Here is a 15,727-nt window from a genome sequence, read left to right on the forward strand (position 1 = left end):
CTTTCAAACGTTAGTGTATAAAAATGTCCTTGAAAAATACTGACTCACGTAAGCTTGCAGAACTGTTAAGAGGTTTTCCTCCCCCAGTTCTAGTGTTCTTTATCCATTAGCTGTTGCAGACTCTGATTATTCTTTTTCAGGAGCTGTATTTGAAACCACAAAGGGCAGCCCTAAGAAGCAGAGACACCATTGTTGCCAACCACAAAGGCCAAAACCCAGACCACAGAGTAATTGAGGATTAGGGTGGGAGCACCACCTTCTGGGCCCCGGGACGCAGGCCACGGGCGCTTGTCACCCTCGGGGATGAGAAGCCTTTCACGACCGGAATGTCGAAGAGGCATTTCTTTTGTCCTCAGGTGTGGGTGTGAAGCCTTGGGTTTCAAGGCTCCATTGTTCCCATCTGCCCTGGATGCGGGCATTCCAGAAAGCCTTTGGTCTGGGGCGGCTGTTGAACGTATTTTATGAAAGAAACGACCATTTGGGGGTACCTTGAGGTAGGCAGCTACCCATATTGCCTGGCCCTCCCAGGTGGCACTGACTAGCTTTGCGAGATGGGTCTTTGGACCAGCAAAGGCTGTAAAGAGGACACGTAAAGAGGAGCAACAGCTTCAGAAGGACCTTGTGAGAGGTGTTCCTGGGGAAGGGCGAGTCACCGGGCTGACCGGTGGGCATGGAGAAGCAGGGACACCGGTCCTGCGCTTCCCAGCATCATTCCTCCCTACCTGCCAGAACTGGCCTTCCATTCAGCAAGCAGTTCCTGGGGACCTACTGTGTGTAGGCCCTCTGCAGGACAGGGGAAACATGAAAGCAGTAGGGCGTGGTCCCTGCCCTGGCGCCGCAGCGTCTGGGGGAAGACACGGCGCTAAATCCTCGTGGGCACCACACCGGCAGAGGACCCAGGTTGTCCCTCGGGCCTGTGAACCCCACCAGCAGAGGACAAGTCTGTTTAGTTCCTGTTGCATCTGCAGCTGCCAGCACAGGGCTGGCACCTACGAGCCCAGCACAGATCTATTGACTAGATACATGCACGAGCTAGGTGCAGCGAGAGCCCAAGAGAGGAAGGAAGTGACACAGCTTTCAAGGCATTTCCACAGGAGAAGCTTGAACCGGACCTTCTAGGTTGAGTATCTGGAGGGCAGGGAGGGGAGCGGAGAAGAGATGCCTGGAAGCGTGAACAGCGGTGCCTGCTCCGGGGCCGCAAGGAGGCCACTGCCTCAGGCTCGGGCCGGGTAAGATTGTACAGCCGGGCACACGGACGACCTGGGGCACCTCACCAGAGGCCAGGGTTTCTCCTTTGCCAGACTTGCACTTAGGAAGCAGGCTCTGAAGGCCAGGAGGAGAGCAGACCAGGGGTGTCAGGGCACCCAGGGCTCATCAAACAGCCCGGCAGGACCCCTTGCTGACCACTTCCCACATGACATCTCTGTTCATTTCTGGGTCCTCCACCGCCTCCGGTGCAGTATTTTGCATAAAGTAAATAATGCATAAATATTGGTTGATTTTTTTTTTTCCCTTAGTTCTGTGGTCCTTCAGTCCCTTCAGGGCCTAGGTGGGCCCTGATTCCAGGTCCTCTGATTCTTCCATTCTTTTACATAAAGAGCTCTCCAAATATTTAGTCAAAAAGTTTTTGGTTTGGGTTTAATTCTTAAGCTTTGGTGTACCATGTCTGTTGAATTCCAGCTTCAGCTCAAATTTTTATCAATGATTTCATCTTTCAAAAATGTACTTTAAAACTATAAGATCACTAGAGTTGGTCTTAAGGAGTGCGGGTAAATACTTTTTAAAGTCATTGTTACTCAGAACTAGGCTTTTTTTAGGAGTTGCTCTAGTGGATAAGTTTGTCATTCCTGCTTCTTAAAATATTTTTCTGGACAAATCATTTTTTAAACTTTTCTGGTTAAAGTAACACAACTATTATTGATTGGGTTATTGTTCTTTTTAAACCTCTATCTGACTTTCTAGTTTTCCTACGCATGTTTTCAAGAGCTAAATAGATACAGTGGGTTTCACAGCTGACATAAGGCTAGCGAGGCACCAAGTCATAATTAATTTAGGCCTCAGTGGCATCCAGTTGGCACTGGAAGAGTTGTGACCTTATCTTTGATGTGTTCAAAGCCAGTTATTTTTACCCTGATGCTTCAGGAAGTGCGCAGCCACTTCGTCTCTTTGTTTTCTTATCACAGAATCAGTTGAGATGCTGCCCTCTTTCCAGTGTATGTGCTTTGGAAGCTGGTCCCTCTCCAGATGCCTGCTGAACTTAGCACTGTTTAATAGGGCAGCCACTTGGGGTGCCAGGCAGATGGGGGACATGCCAAGAGAGGGTGTCCTGCTTGGCAAGGCCACCCAGAGTCCTTGGGATGGCGCCACAGCTGTTTAATTACTCAGGTGGAATGACTGTCCTCAGTAGAGCAGAAGGGCTGCTCGTTACTCTCCGTGTCCCTGCTCCGTACTGCCTTCTCACCCTCAGGTGTTCCGGAACTCTGACCTCTCCTTCTACAACCTCCTTGTGGAACTTTAATTTTCCATGAAGAGTAAATGGCTTGGAACCACTCAAAATGTTTGCCCTACCAATGGGGTTGGTATCTTCACACATATCAAAGCCTTAGGCTAAAGGGCTATGGGCAGATTTCAGGCCTCAGAGAGCCTCTTAAAGAACATTGGGGGGCTTCCCTGGTGGCGCAGTGATTGAGAGTCCGCCTGCCGATGCAGGGGACACGGGTTCGTGCCCCGGTCCGAGAAGATCCCACATGCCGCGGAGCGGCTGGGCCCGTGAGCCATGGCCGCTGAGCCTGCGCGTCCGGAGCCTGTGCTCCGCAACGGGAGAGGCCACAACAGTGAGAGGCCTGCCTACCGCAAAAAAAAAAAAAAAAAAAAAAGAACATTGGGGTAAAGGGGGCACCTCCTGAAATCATGACTTGTGAGCTGTGAATCCTGTGAGTGAGAGCTGTCCTGGGGGGACAGAGGCTGCAGCTCTGCAGGTTCCATCGGCTGTCCCTGATCACCAGGTTCTCCACGTGAAAATGCTTGGGTGGCTGGCTGTGATTTGTGAAGCGGCCCCTTCCTGTGTGCAAAGTTTCTCCAAGTTTCTGTGTTCTCTAAGTTTAGCTCTCTGTCATACATGTGAGTGTATCTGGGTACACAACAAAGAGGAACGTGAGAGTAAGAGGTGCATGTGACGTGTGGATGGGCAGCGTTTACAGGCATCCGGGAGCAGGGTTCTCAAACTTTAAGGTGCACGACACCCCCTGGAGTGGAGGGGGCTGGTGGCCTCAGTAAATGCAGATTCTGATTCGGGAGCTCTGGGGCGGGACTGAGAGAGAATGTGCTTCTCTGACAAGCTCTCGGATGCTGCATGGACCACAGTGACAAGGCCCTGATTCCCATACCTGGGGAGCTTTTAAAACATCTGATGCCGGGCTGCACCCCACCAATGAAATCAGAATATCTGAGAGCAGGACAGTAGCATCAGTAGTTTTGAAAGCTCTCCACGTAATTCTCGCCCAGGTTGAGTTCGTGGCTGGGAGGGGGTGGGGGGAGCTGAGTGGAGGATGGGACTCATTCCTATCACTTTGGAAATTTACCGAAAGTATGTTACAGCTGTCGCCATCTGATAGTGTATGAATTAAAACGAATTAAATGTTACCAGCTCTGTTTTAAAAGAACACCGTGAAGTTTCCCAAGAGTTCCTCCAGCCACCAGGCTCTGCTGCACCTGTGTTTATCAGCCGCGGAGTCCCAGCTGAAGTCCTCACAGATATTCTTGCTGTTCCCCATTTACCCGTGGCCTTCTGTTCCTGTGGCACAGCTTGTGACCTCAATTCTTTGTGGCTGTGAGGGGTCTAGATGAGAAGAAAATGTTTTATCTTCCTGTAGAGCAGGGGTCCTCAACCCTACAGCACATTAGAATCACCCTGGGCGATTCTGATTTATCGGGTCTGGGGCAGGGTCCCTGCACTAGGGGAGTTTGAAAAGCTCCCTGGGTGATTCTAATGTGAACTCAGGGATGAGAGCCAGGTTATAAGATAAAATGAAACTTGAACAAAAAAAAATATGTATTTGTATTTTCTTCAACATTAAAAAAAAACTGGTTCTAAAAAATAAAAGATGCTGTGTTCAGACAATAAAATATAGCAATTGTTTTTTTAAATATACATGTAATGATTTATTTAAATATGTATTTAAATCTGTATACCCCCCCCACCCAATATCTGGTATTTTTGAGGAGGCCAATGTGCAAAGTGGGGAGATTCTTGAGCCGGCGTCGGAGAAGCGAAATGTTCCTGATGTAAATATCACCCACTGTATTAATTAGGACAGCGCTAGCTGGTGTAGGATCCCCGTGCATGTGGGCATAGTCATTCAGGGGGCCCCAGCGTATGTCTCCAAGGTGAACTGCGGAAGCAGGGAAACAGTGGGTGGGGTTCAGGGGAGGCTCCCACTATCTGGGCGGGGCCACGTGTACTTGCACCCCATTGGGCAGAGCTCAGTCACGTGGCCACTGCAGTGTGCGTGGAATTGTCAGCGCAGCCCCAAGCCCTCGAGGAGCAGCCCCAAGCCCTCGAGGAGCACGAAGGTTGCGGGACGGCCAGCCTTCGGTGTCCTACCGCGTTTGGATGTCTAGGGGTCAGGTGCCTCCCAGCAAGGCGCTGTGGGCCCTGCACTTGGAAATGCAGATTCCAGGCCTACTAGGTGCGGGAGCCTGCAGAGCTTAAGTGCTATGTTAAGCCCCTGTGCTCTTGTCTTCTTTTCTCCACAGATATCGCAAACGGCACCAGTTCAGGGGGGTACCGCCCACCTCCCAGAACCAAGGAAGTCATCATCAATGGCCAGACTGTGAAACTTAAATATTGTTTCACCTGCAAGATTTTCCGGCCCCCTCGTGCCTCTCATTGTAGCCTTTGCGATAACTGCGTAGGTGAGTAGAAACAGAAATTGCCTCTGTCCCACCTCTAATGTTTGTGCTAAAATGTCTGTAGCTGATGGAGTAGAGATTTCCTGTGAATAGACCTGTGCTAAAGAGAGTCAGCATGTGTGTCTCTTTAATCCTTCAGAACTAAATAGCTCGATAATAGTTAATATTTCAACCGTATTGCCTCCTGCCCCTGATCCCGTTCACCAAGCCTAGCATTGCCGAATCTTTTTTCTTTTTACATCCTGCAACACCACGAGGACAGCAGAATGTCCTAGGCCTTCTCCTCCCGGGTACATAAGACCAGAGGGGGCGTTCTTTGTGCCCTGGAGCTGCCGGGTTGGCAGACACTTAAAATAAAACCACTTCACACCTAGATCCTCCATTGCCCAAGGAGCTGGCTGCATGCATAGCCAGACTCTCCCAGCTCCTCAGAGGAGCATTGTGCTTGGGTAGCCGGAGGCATCTGAAGCCCAAGGAGAGGAAAAGGGGAGCAGCCAAGAGACTTCTGGGCCTACAGTCTGGATTGTAACAGGCTAGGAAACAGGCAGAGGGAACACCGTGGAGCACAGAGGGCCTCAAATGTAAGACTTGGCCCTACTGTTAGGCTGCCACCACCCCAGTGCAGGATTTTTACAGCTGATGTGGGTGCCAGCCCCTTGGAATTACTTGGGCAGCACTTCCTGTCACTTCAGACTGAGCGCTACTACCCACACCCGCAGACCATCTTCTCCCCTGTGATGGAGCTTCTCAGAGATGAGTTTGGCAAGGAGCTGGTGGAAGCCCCAAGTGACAGGAAGGGTAGTGAGAAGTGGACTGAGGCTTTGCCACACGGGGGAAGACCCCCAGTTCTTCAGTCCCATAGCCTGCCTCTAAAAGAAATAACCAGGGATTTTCCCGGGCGAATAGACATGGAAATCCTGTTAACCTCACACCTGAAAGGATAGAACGCCTCAGAACAAACCTTGTTTCCCTTAGTAACACATTATCAATTTGCCAACCCTTTTCGAGCCTATTAGAATTTGTAGTCTCAGTTCTTCTTCAGAAAAAAAAAAAAAGGTTATATAATGTTTCCTGCTGTGCAAAGCCATTTTCCTTTTATTTGTCTGAAATTTACTTTATCCTCACTTTAATAATCTACAGTTTGGTAGAAAGCCCATGTTTTCCCTCTCAGGCCTTTTTTTTGGTTTTATTCACTTGGAAAAATTACTTTTAGGCTTTGCCTCCGTAGCAAAACAGCATGGAATTTTGTTGTCTTTCCCAAGTAGTAAGAACCAGTTAAGAGCCTGGAATCTGGTACCCAGTGGCCTGGGTACGAATACTAGCTTCATGACTTAGACAAGCAACCTCAACTCTATGCCTTGGTTTTCTCATCTCTACAATGGTGTCAATAGGAGTGCCTACCTCATGGGATGGTTAACAGAGTAAATGAGTTAACGCATGTAGAGCACTTAGACTGGTGCCTGGCTTTGGGCAAATGCTCTGTGATTGTTAGCTGCTCTTCTGTTATTACTACTGCTCCCTTGACATTTTTGATTGGCTTTCTCTGGCCAGTTTCTTGATCTACTGTATCCCTCTACAGGTATGGCAACCAAAGCTATACCTGGTCCTCTATGTGAGGACACACACCAGGGTTTCTACAAGGACACATGACAGCCTTTGTGTGATACCCTTCCTGATGACTTCAGCCCCAGTGGCCATCCCATGCCCTTCTCGAGCATACTTTTAAGCCAGAGCAGCACCGTGGCCTAAATGTCTTCAGGGGAATAATCTGTAGGGATTCAGGGGACCCTTTCTTGGGTTGTAATTTTGATATTATATGATGAAATATTATATGATGGAATATATATATATTTTTTCGTTCACATAAAATCTTTTGCGTGTCTTCTCCTGGAGATCTAATGACTTGTTCCAGTTGGCATTTATAGGAAGGGAGTTGTTTCCTACAAACCTGAAGGGTTAACGGGGCATCTCCTTCTCTTTATCATTTATAAAAATGTTTACTCATTACTAGACATCTGACTGTCAGTTGGTCTCAATCTTCTGTCTTCTGTCTCTAGGCTAGATTCCTAAGCATGATAAAACGTTCCTCTCTATCTCACAGTGTTTTAAAATTCTCTTCGGATCATCCTGTAAAACACTTTCTGAAAGTTCATCTAATTCCCTCATGTGTTCCCTCCATCACCCATAGGTAAACATAGGTTTACATGTTCCTTAAAGAACCCTGATGAATTAGATGTAAAATCATCTTACCAGAATTATATATGTAGTTAATGGTGTACTTCTCCTATAGTATAACTCTATAAGATAGTACCCTTTCTTATAGAAACTACCAGCTGAGAAAATAAGAGCCATCAGTCTATAATATCCAGGAACCCTTCTGATAGGTTCTGAACAACCTTTCTGACAAATCCAAGTCACATGCTAATCCAGAACTCCACAAGCAAGCATGCGGAGATGCAGAACAGCAACGGGAAAGGAGAGGAAGCGGGGAGGTTGGGGTGAGCTCAGAGGAGGAGACTGGATGAAGAGCGCATTGACAACAGCTGCCTCCAAGCACCATTTGACGGCCCTAGCGCTGGAGGTTGGCAAACCCTGATCCAGGGCCCCACTGTGTGGAGGACAGGTGAGATAAATAGCATACAGTTGATGTAAAATAAAGCTACTCACTGCACTCGGGGAACAACCACACAATGATTCAAACCTACATAGTTTTGGTTTTCCAGTTCATTAGACTACATTTGGGCCTTTGGGTGTGACCCATTAACTGACCAACGAATTGGACCTTGTGCATTTGGGAAAAGAGAGTGGAAAGCAAATGTCTCCAACTGAGAAGTATAATTGCAGAGTTTGCCACTATTTTATTTTTAGATAGAAAGCTTTTATTGAAAGAATTCTACTTTTTGCAGCCACGGGAGAAAAAGAATACAATGATGTGCTGAAAGCCAGGGTCTACACATGTGGCTTCCCTTCCCTTGTAATGAATGGGTTTGGGTTGGTCCTTCCTAGGCACACAAATAAATGTCACTTTGCACTGGGAGGGGGGAGAGGAAAATGCAGCTTCCCAGGCAGTTCAGAAGCATATTTTTCTTTGTTAAATAAGTTTGAAATGAGAGCAAAATTGTAGGGGCTGTGTAATTGGAGTTGAGGACTAAGGGAAAAGCTTTCTTGGGGAGCAAACTCTGTTGCTAACATAGAACAGGTTAGCAAAGCCAGGCGGTTGGGACATGGCTATAGGGACAGACCCAGAACTGAATCCTGGTACTGTCCTTGGATAATATTGGAACCTGGGCAGGTTATCTGACCACCCCCACAGGGTTTCCACATCTGTAAAATGGGGTGATCCTAGTACTGCCTCACAGGTTTCTTTTAAGGATGAAGTGAGATAGTGCCGAGCAAGCACAGACCTGGTGCACACCAAGGGCTCACAAAGGGCTTGCCAGTGATGTTATCGTGCGTAACAGGAGAAGAGCTGCCGAGGCGCTCCCAGGAAACTGCGTAGAACAAACGTCTTCACAGAATGATGGGAGTCCCCTTGTTTTCCTGTAATCTGGGAGGCTTTGGGTGATCTGCAGCTGCAGGAATGAATATATCCTCTCTCTCTCTTTGTCTCTTTGTCTTTTTTTATCTCTGTTTCTCTCCCATTGTCTCTCTATGCTGCCATCAAATCGCTTCTGCACATTGAAACAGAGTATTGGGGGTTGTTTGTTCTTCCAGGCATTTTTTTTTTTTTTTACATCTTTATTGGAGTATAATTGGTTTACAATGGTGTGTTAGTTTCTGCTTTATAACAAAGTGAATCAGTTATACATATGTTCCCATATCTCTTCCCTCTTGCGCCTCCGTCCCTCCCACCCTCCCTATCCCACCCCTCCAGGCGGTCACAAAGCACCGAGCTGATCTGCCTGTGCTATGCGGCTGCTTCCCACTAGCTATCTACCTTACATTTGGTAGTGTATATATGTCCCTGCCTCTCTCTCGCTTTGTCACAGCTCACCCTTCCCCCTCCCCATATCCTCAAGCCCATTCTCCAGTAGGTCTGTGTTTCCAGGCAATTTTTGACGTTATAAAATATTTTTACACAGCTGACAGCTGGGGCCAAGGAGCCACCTCTGCTCGCTCAGACCCTTAGGATCCCTCAGGTCATTAAAGGAAGAGTAACAGAAGGAGCTGGAAAGCAAAACATACCCTTGTGAGGTCTTCTCAGACTCACTAAGTATGTTCCAGCCCCAGCTGAGCCCCTTCCACATCGCCCCAACCAGGGTGGACCCTTTCAGGGAAGTCTGTCCTTTGCGGGGCTCTGGCCCAGTGTCAGAACAGCCAGCAGCTTTCCCTGGCATTGGGTATTTTTAACACAACCGAAACCCGTAATAAAATGTGATTTACTTGAAAGTAATTTATGCATGCACTGTGAACTAAACTAAGTTTGCTAAACACTAAAAAGGAGCACTGCAAGCGTTTGCAAGCCTGCTCTATGGGAGTCTGTCTGACTTGCACCAGCCCAGAGGCAGCAGCACCTGGGTCCCAGACCTGCTGCCTGGTCCATCTCTGCTTCCACCATGCCATGTTTGGAGGTGCTGTGAGGACAGAGAAGGTGGTGCATGAAGCCCTCGAGCTGTGTCAGCCGCTGCAGAGCTCTCGGTGGCACCAGCCTCCTCCCTCATCGGGGGGGCGGGGGGGGTGGGGGGTGGGGGGGTGCCCTGGCCCCATTTTCACCTGTCCCCTTCTGTCATTTCTGATGTGGATGACGCAAAGAACCTCCAGACACCCTCTGCAGGGACTCAGTGCCCACTTACTCTTGTTTTTGGGAGAGCTTCATGGTCGTCTTCAAAAGCTCGCCCTCCCTCTCCTGGGCACTGTACTGCGGTCTCCCTTCCACCCCACAGTGTCTCCCCCTCCCCGCCCCCACCCATCCAGCTGCTTCCTCTGAGATATTGGTTTCTGAGCAGAGACTGCAGATGTCTTGTCTGTTGCGTACCCTCTGCTGAGCCCCGTTACTGCTTCACAGTTGTACTCAATATTAAGAGGTCTGAAATATCTGAGATTTAGAATCACAGCTGCCTTCTGGTGTGGGGTAGCACGTTGGCATTTCTTTGAAATGATTTGGGTATGGTGAGAAGGGCATTAGTTTTACATAGGGAAGCATATCATTTGAAGGGAATGGAGCAAGCTGGCATTTATAGCCTCCCAGGGACCCAAAAAACCAAGGGATTTACTGTGCCCCTCCTAGTTTCCAGTATCCTTGCTTTTTACTGACATTTAATGAGCACCTGTGTGCCAGGCACTGTGCTAGTATCTAATGCATCAAAATAAAATACAGTCCCCAAGAACGATTCTTAAGAACAGACCAAAGAGAATTCAAGGCCAGAAAGCATTGTATTTATCATATTACATGGATCAAAAAAAGAGTAATTTTATGTTAGTAAAGAGTACATTTAAAAATTCAGTCATCAACATATACGCATCAAATAACATTGCATCAAAATGCATAAAGTAAAAATTATTAGAAAACGCACGGATAATTTGGTATAACATAATGCTAGTGAGAAACAATAATATACCTCTGGTTTTGTTGGCTCAGGTAAACAAAATAAAAGTAAGAAAATAAAAGATAATGAATATATAATCAATAAATATATGCTGAACTTTGTTTCTGCAAAGTATACTTACCTTTTTGAACTGATTGTGGAACACTAGCAAAATTAATCATACTAGCTGTGCAGAAATTCCTAACTTCCTAAAAGCAGACATTACACAGACTGTGTCACCTAATGACATAACAATAAAACTAGAAATCAATCACAAAAATGTAAATACACAAACCTAACCAATTATAATGTTTTTTAAGAACCTTTTCACCAACTCTTGGGTGGCAGGGACTTCAAAATTGCACTTGTGGAATAGTTAGAAAATGACAATAAGAACAATGCAAAATAAAACTTCATGCCAGTCAGAATTCTAAATTCTAACCGCACGAAATAGTTAACCTAGGCAGAAAAGGAGTTATGTGGAAAACTATCAGGTAGCTCATAGAAAGGAAGGAGGAGGCTGCAGAACCAGGCTCGGCAGCCTGTTAGAGCCGGGGAGGCTCCTGCAGTAGGATGTCCCAGGAGGCGCGAGCGCCACAGCAAGATGTTTGTGGCACCACCACTGAGTTCTGACTCTGCGGCTACCATCAGCTTGGAACTGTGACTCTGTCTGCAAGGACCATGGGCTCTGGATTCAGAGATCTGCGGGGTGGGAGCCCCTGGGCCTGTTTCATTTCCACACCCAAGCAGCCAGCGAGATGGGCGGCGGGGGGGGGGGAGGTAACTGCCCCACTTTCAGCTTCTGTAATGGGTGGAGGGCGGGGCCTACCTCCCACCTATTTTGGGATTCTCCACAAACAGGAAGCTTACTTGGATGGTGGATGGCCAATGAAATTAGAAGTTTTCAGAAGTCTAGTACAAAAAACAAAACCGAATTTAGAAGCGACTAGAGGAACAGAGCAGCCATCTCAAGAAGATAGAAAAAAGAAGAGCAAAATAAACTTTAGAAAAGCAGGAAGAAAACCATTAGTAACCTAGAAAACGGAAAGATAAATATGATACCAGATCTAATTCTTTGGCAAGTAAGCAACAAAAAGATAAACTTCTGGTGAGACCAAAGGAGAGAAAATAAAGTGGAAATAACAGATTCAAGTGAGACGTTCTCTCCACAAACTTATGTATAAACTTAATGCAATTTGAGGCAGGAGACAAGATTAAAAATGTACAGTTTGACTACCAATACCATTTTGGGAAAATTATTGGATTTTTGGAAACTGTTTACTGTTCATGTGAGGGCTGCCCCTAAGCTTTCCGTGGTGGCGCACAGGCTGGGTTCTTCTGCTCCTGAGGGCTTCCAGCCCCTTTGTGTTAATCTTTGTTTTAGTTTTTTTCTTAGTGTCTGGAGTTTTATCCTTTTTGGTTTACGCAACAGGTCCTGTAACTAAAAAATATATCAAACAACCTAATTAATGCTTTTGGATTCAAGACATTGATCATGTTTCCACCCTCTCCCATTCACTGACCTCTCTGGAGAGTTTCTGTTTGCCTTAGACCAGCAGTAATTGTGTCTCCACCTCCAACTTGAAATGAATAAATACAGACGTGGGATCTTTTAGCTGAAAACAAACTGGGAGGTTTTTCTTTCCACAGATAATCTATTGTAGTGCACCAAGGGTTTAATGAAACTTTCAAAATGACAGATAACTTCAAGGCATATTACTGTCATTGTCATGTAACTCACACTGTGCAAGATTGTGGAGAGAGCCGGAATTCGTTTCACGTCTGTGCGGAAGACTGTTCATAAAAGGTTTTATTCGTTGATATGAAGAAACTCAGAGCCAAATGTAGCAGCCTCTAAACAATGTAAAGACTTTGGGGCGTGTATTTTTGGCACTAACTTATTCCCGGTTTTCTTATAAGCAACTCAAGTCCTTTTCAGAAAGTGATGGGAGTTTTAATTAAGTCTCTCGTTATCAATGATTCGTTGTTATTAGCTCAAGTGACAGATGGCAGAATTCCAAGTAACCTTCCTGACTCATTTGACCATAAAATGTCATTCTTTCCTGGAAGACTTTCATCTTCTCTTATGTCAAATTGAAACCTTTCCTGGTTGTCAGTACATTCTTTTTTCTGTCTCTTCCTACCAGTTCACATTTCCTGGATTTCACTATTGGTTCCCGTCTCCTGGGAGCCAATAGTTCTTCTGCTGGTTCTTCTGTAACCTCTTCTTGGCCATCCCCCAGCTCTTCTCTTGGCCTCCCTCATCCTCCATGGATTCTTCATGCTGTAGCTGGAGACACCCTTTTGTTTCAGCCAGATAAGCTGGTCCCTTCTCTTTCTCAACATGTCCTCCCCACAATTTGAGCCCCTGTGTTCTGCCACCAAGAGTTTCTTCCAAAAAAATTAAAATCAAGAAAGTCTAGAGGTGCTTTTGAGGCAATAACCAAAATAAAATAAAATTCTACAAAGTCTCTCAACTTTCAGAAGAATTTCCTTCATAACATGTTTGTCATAGGTGTAAGTACATGTAAGTAGATGTAAATTCCTCAAGATGGAGTACCCAGGCCTGGGAGTCTGCATTGTAGCAAAGTAAAAGGAGGTGGGGGTTATGCACGGTCAAGGTTGAGAGCCATGGGAACAGACTTTCTGTGACCCTCTCCGGGATCCATCACTGAGGTCAAGCCATCTGGGGGTGTTGGGGATTGCTCATCTCTCGTGGAGAGCAGCGGCCAGCAGTGCGGCCTCCTATGGGAGGTGGCCACTTCCAGAAGAGCACTACTATGGTGCTTTGCACCCTTAAAAAATTAATATTAGTAAAATAGCTACCATCTTTGGAGCCGGTTAGAAGCCATGCCTTGCAAGTATCATTTTACAAGTGGAAGTTCATCAGTATTAGTACTTCTTCTGTAACTCACCTTAGGGCCAAAGTCCCTCTGGGTGTCTGAGGTGGACATTGACATGGCCTGACAACATGGGTGAAGTCCACCAAGCTGAGTGGCTGGGCCAGGGCCCGGGGTGGGGGGGGTGTTGAGAGTCAGGAGGAGGAATCAGGCCATATCTGTAGAAAGCCCTGTAAAGCAGGCATTCACCACTCATCCACAAGTATTTCTTCATTGGCTGGTATATGCAAGTAGAATGCAAAGAAGTGTTAAGATGGGCTTCCTGCCTTTGACAAGTTTTCTGCCGACTCATGAAAAGTGAACTAACATCATAAAAAAATATTTTAGGGAGTTCCCTGGTGGCCTAGTGGTTAGGATTCCAGGCTTTCACTGCCGTGGCCCAGTTTCAATCCCTGGTCGGGGAACTGAGCTCCCACAAGCCACACGGCGCAGCCAAAAAAAGAAAAAAAAAAACTGTTTGACCAGGTTGTAGCACTCAGGATATCTAGTCTGATCTTAGGAGGGTCATCTTAGACCAATTCCCATGAAGAGGAGAAATGGGAGGAAAGGCTGGAAAAATTCAATAGCAGTCACACTGAAGCCCTTGGGTGCCTGTCGAGAAAGAGGAACTAGACTCAGCCACTAGTGCATCATGCTCGAGCAGGAACCTGAGATGGTCTGATCTCACACATCAGTGTAAAGTGAATTGATGAGATGTCTTAGTTCTTGGCCAGTGATGCAGTATGACAGACACCCTCCAGAATCTCAGTGGCTTTGAACAAACAGCCTTTCTTTTCCTCATGGGCCTGTGGGTCTCCTGGGGCAGCTCTGGGTTTGGCTCCGGGCATCGCTCAGGCTCAGACTTCTCAGATTTGATTCTGGGACCCTGGCGGAAGGGACAGCAACTGCCAGGCATGTTCTCCTCACTGGGGCCGGTGGGGGGCGGTCACTGGACTGCATGATGGGGGTCAAAATATGCAGTATCTCTTACAGCCTCTGCTTACGGCACATCTGCTTAGACTCCATGAGCCAACCAAGGCACATGACCGTGAGCAGGACCTGTCAGTGGGGCAGGGAAGGATACTGCCCCCTCAAGAAGGGGAGTAGTGAGTATTTGCTGAAATACACCAACCTGTCACATGCAGGGAGACTCGAAGGCCAAAGATGGGTTACTTTCTAAGAAGCAGTTGTGTGTCTCATTCATCTCTTTAAAGCAGATGGCGCCTTAGAGAAGATGCCCGACACTCAGTTGTTTACTTGAGTTGCCGAGAATTGAAATTGGGCTCCAGCAATGGATTTGGGAACTAGGGAGGGCTAAGGATGCAACATACTTTACCAGCCCCAGAGTTTCTTCTTCCAAGATATTTGTGACTGTATCAGCCCATCCAGCTGTTCTCTGTTGGGTGTTAAACAATAAATGTTTCACCAAATTCCACCCACTGTTTGTAGGAGTTGGGCAGGACTGAGCTGTTAAAGGTTGGAAACTCGAACAGTGAAAAATCACCTGTATGCTTTAGTTTTGAAAGCTTAATACACGTTTGGACATTGTTTTTAAAAAGCTATAAAAATAATTCGGTTTGTTGGAACAGATTAAATTTTATCTTATTTTTAAAAGGTTGAGAAGTATTTTAAATAAAGGACTAATGGAAATGGGAATAAAGGAAGAAGAATCACTTATATAAGAACCTAGTACCTATGAAAATGTAATTATTATCTTTTTTGATAAAAGAAGTGAAATGGATACATAGAAACAATTTATACTAAAATAACTTTCATTTTATGATGCCATCATATATTTGCATATGGCTTCTGACTTTTGGAGGTAGTTCTGTGTATGTTATCTCATTTGCTGCTCACAACCAGCCTGGGCATTAGTCGAGGTAGAGAGTATCACCCCCATGTGCTACAGAACTCAAATTCAGACAGGGCAGGAACTGTCCATGGTCACACAGCAAGACTCTAGCAGCTGGAAGCAGAAGGCACCCTCCTGACCACTGTGTGAAAGTTCATAAACCACAGACTTAGAGCAGAGAGAAACCCAGCTGGGCCTGAAAGTCAGCAGCAGGTGGACAAGGAAGACCTAAACACATGAGAAAATGTAATAATTTCTACTCCAGCCTGGGAGGAACGCTGATCATCCACCAGTTCGTGTCCGCCATGAGTGAGGCTCTGTGCCGGCCCAGGCTGGGGTGCAGCATGCAGAGAGAGCAGGAAGTTGAATCACACACGGTCACCAGCCTTTAAAGTCTTATAAAAGCTGCAGGGGGGGTGGGGAAGGTAAGTGTCTGGCACGACCTGGTTGGGCCCAAGCAAAGTCATAAGTAAGCTCAACTTGCTAGTTATTCCCCAGGATTATCAGGTTAACACGACAAGATATATGTATAAGTACTTTAAATTTTAAAAACTCTCTCA

At 46.5% G+C, this 15,727-nt stretch overlaps 1 protein-coding gene across 2 annotated transcripts in view; it reads left to right on the forward strand.

Moving 5' to 3' along the window:
- Positions 1-15,727, forward strand: part of ZDHHC14 (zDHHC palmitoyltransferase 14) — a 277,973-nt gene that overhangs the window by 203,332 nt on the left and 58,914 nt on the right. For both annotated transcript variants that reach the window (XM_089922184.1, XM_022560194.3), the window contains exon 3: positions 4,756-4,914. In XM_089922184.1, coding sequence (XP_089778310.1) covers positions 4,756-4,914 — 159 coding nt within the window. The remainder of the gene's footprint in view (positions 1-4,755; positions 4,915-15,727) is intronic.

Source organism: Delphinapterus leucas, chromosome 12 (assembly GCF_059928025.1).
Source record: "Delphinapterus leucas isolate spDelLeu-1000000601 "Yukka" chromosome 12, BTC_Dleu_Yukka2, whole genome shotgun sequence".
NCBI classification, from domain to species: domain Eukaryota; kingdom Metazoa; phylum Chordata; class Mammalia; order Artiodactyla; family Monodontidae; genus Delphinapterus; species Delphinapterus leucas.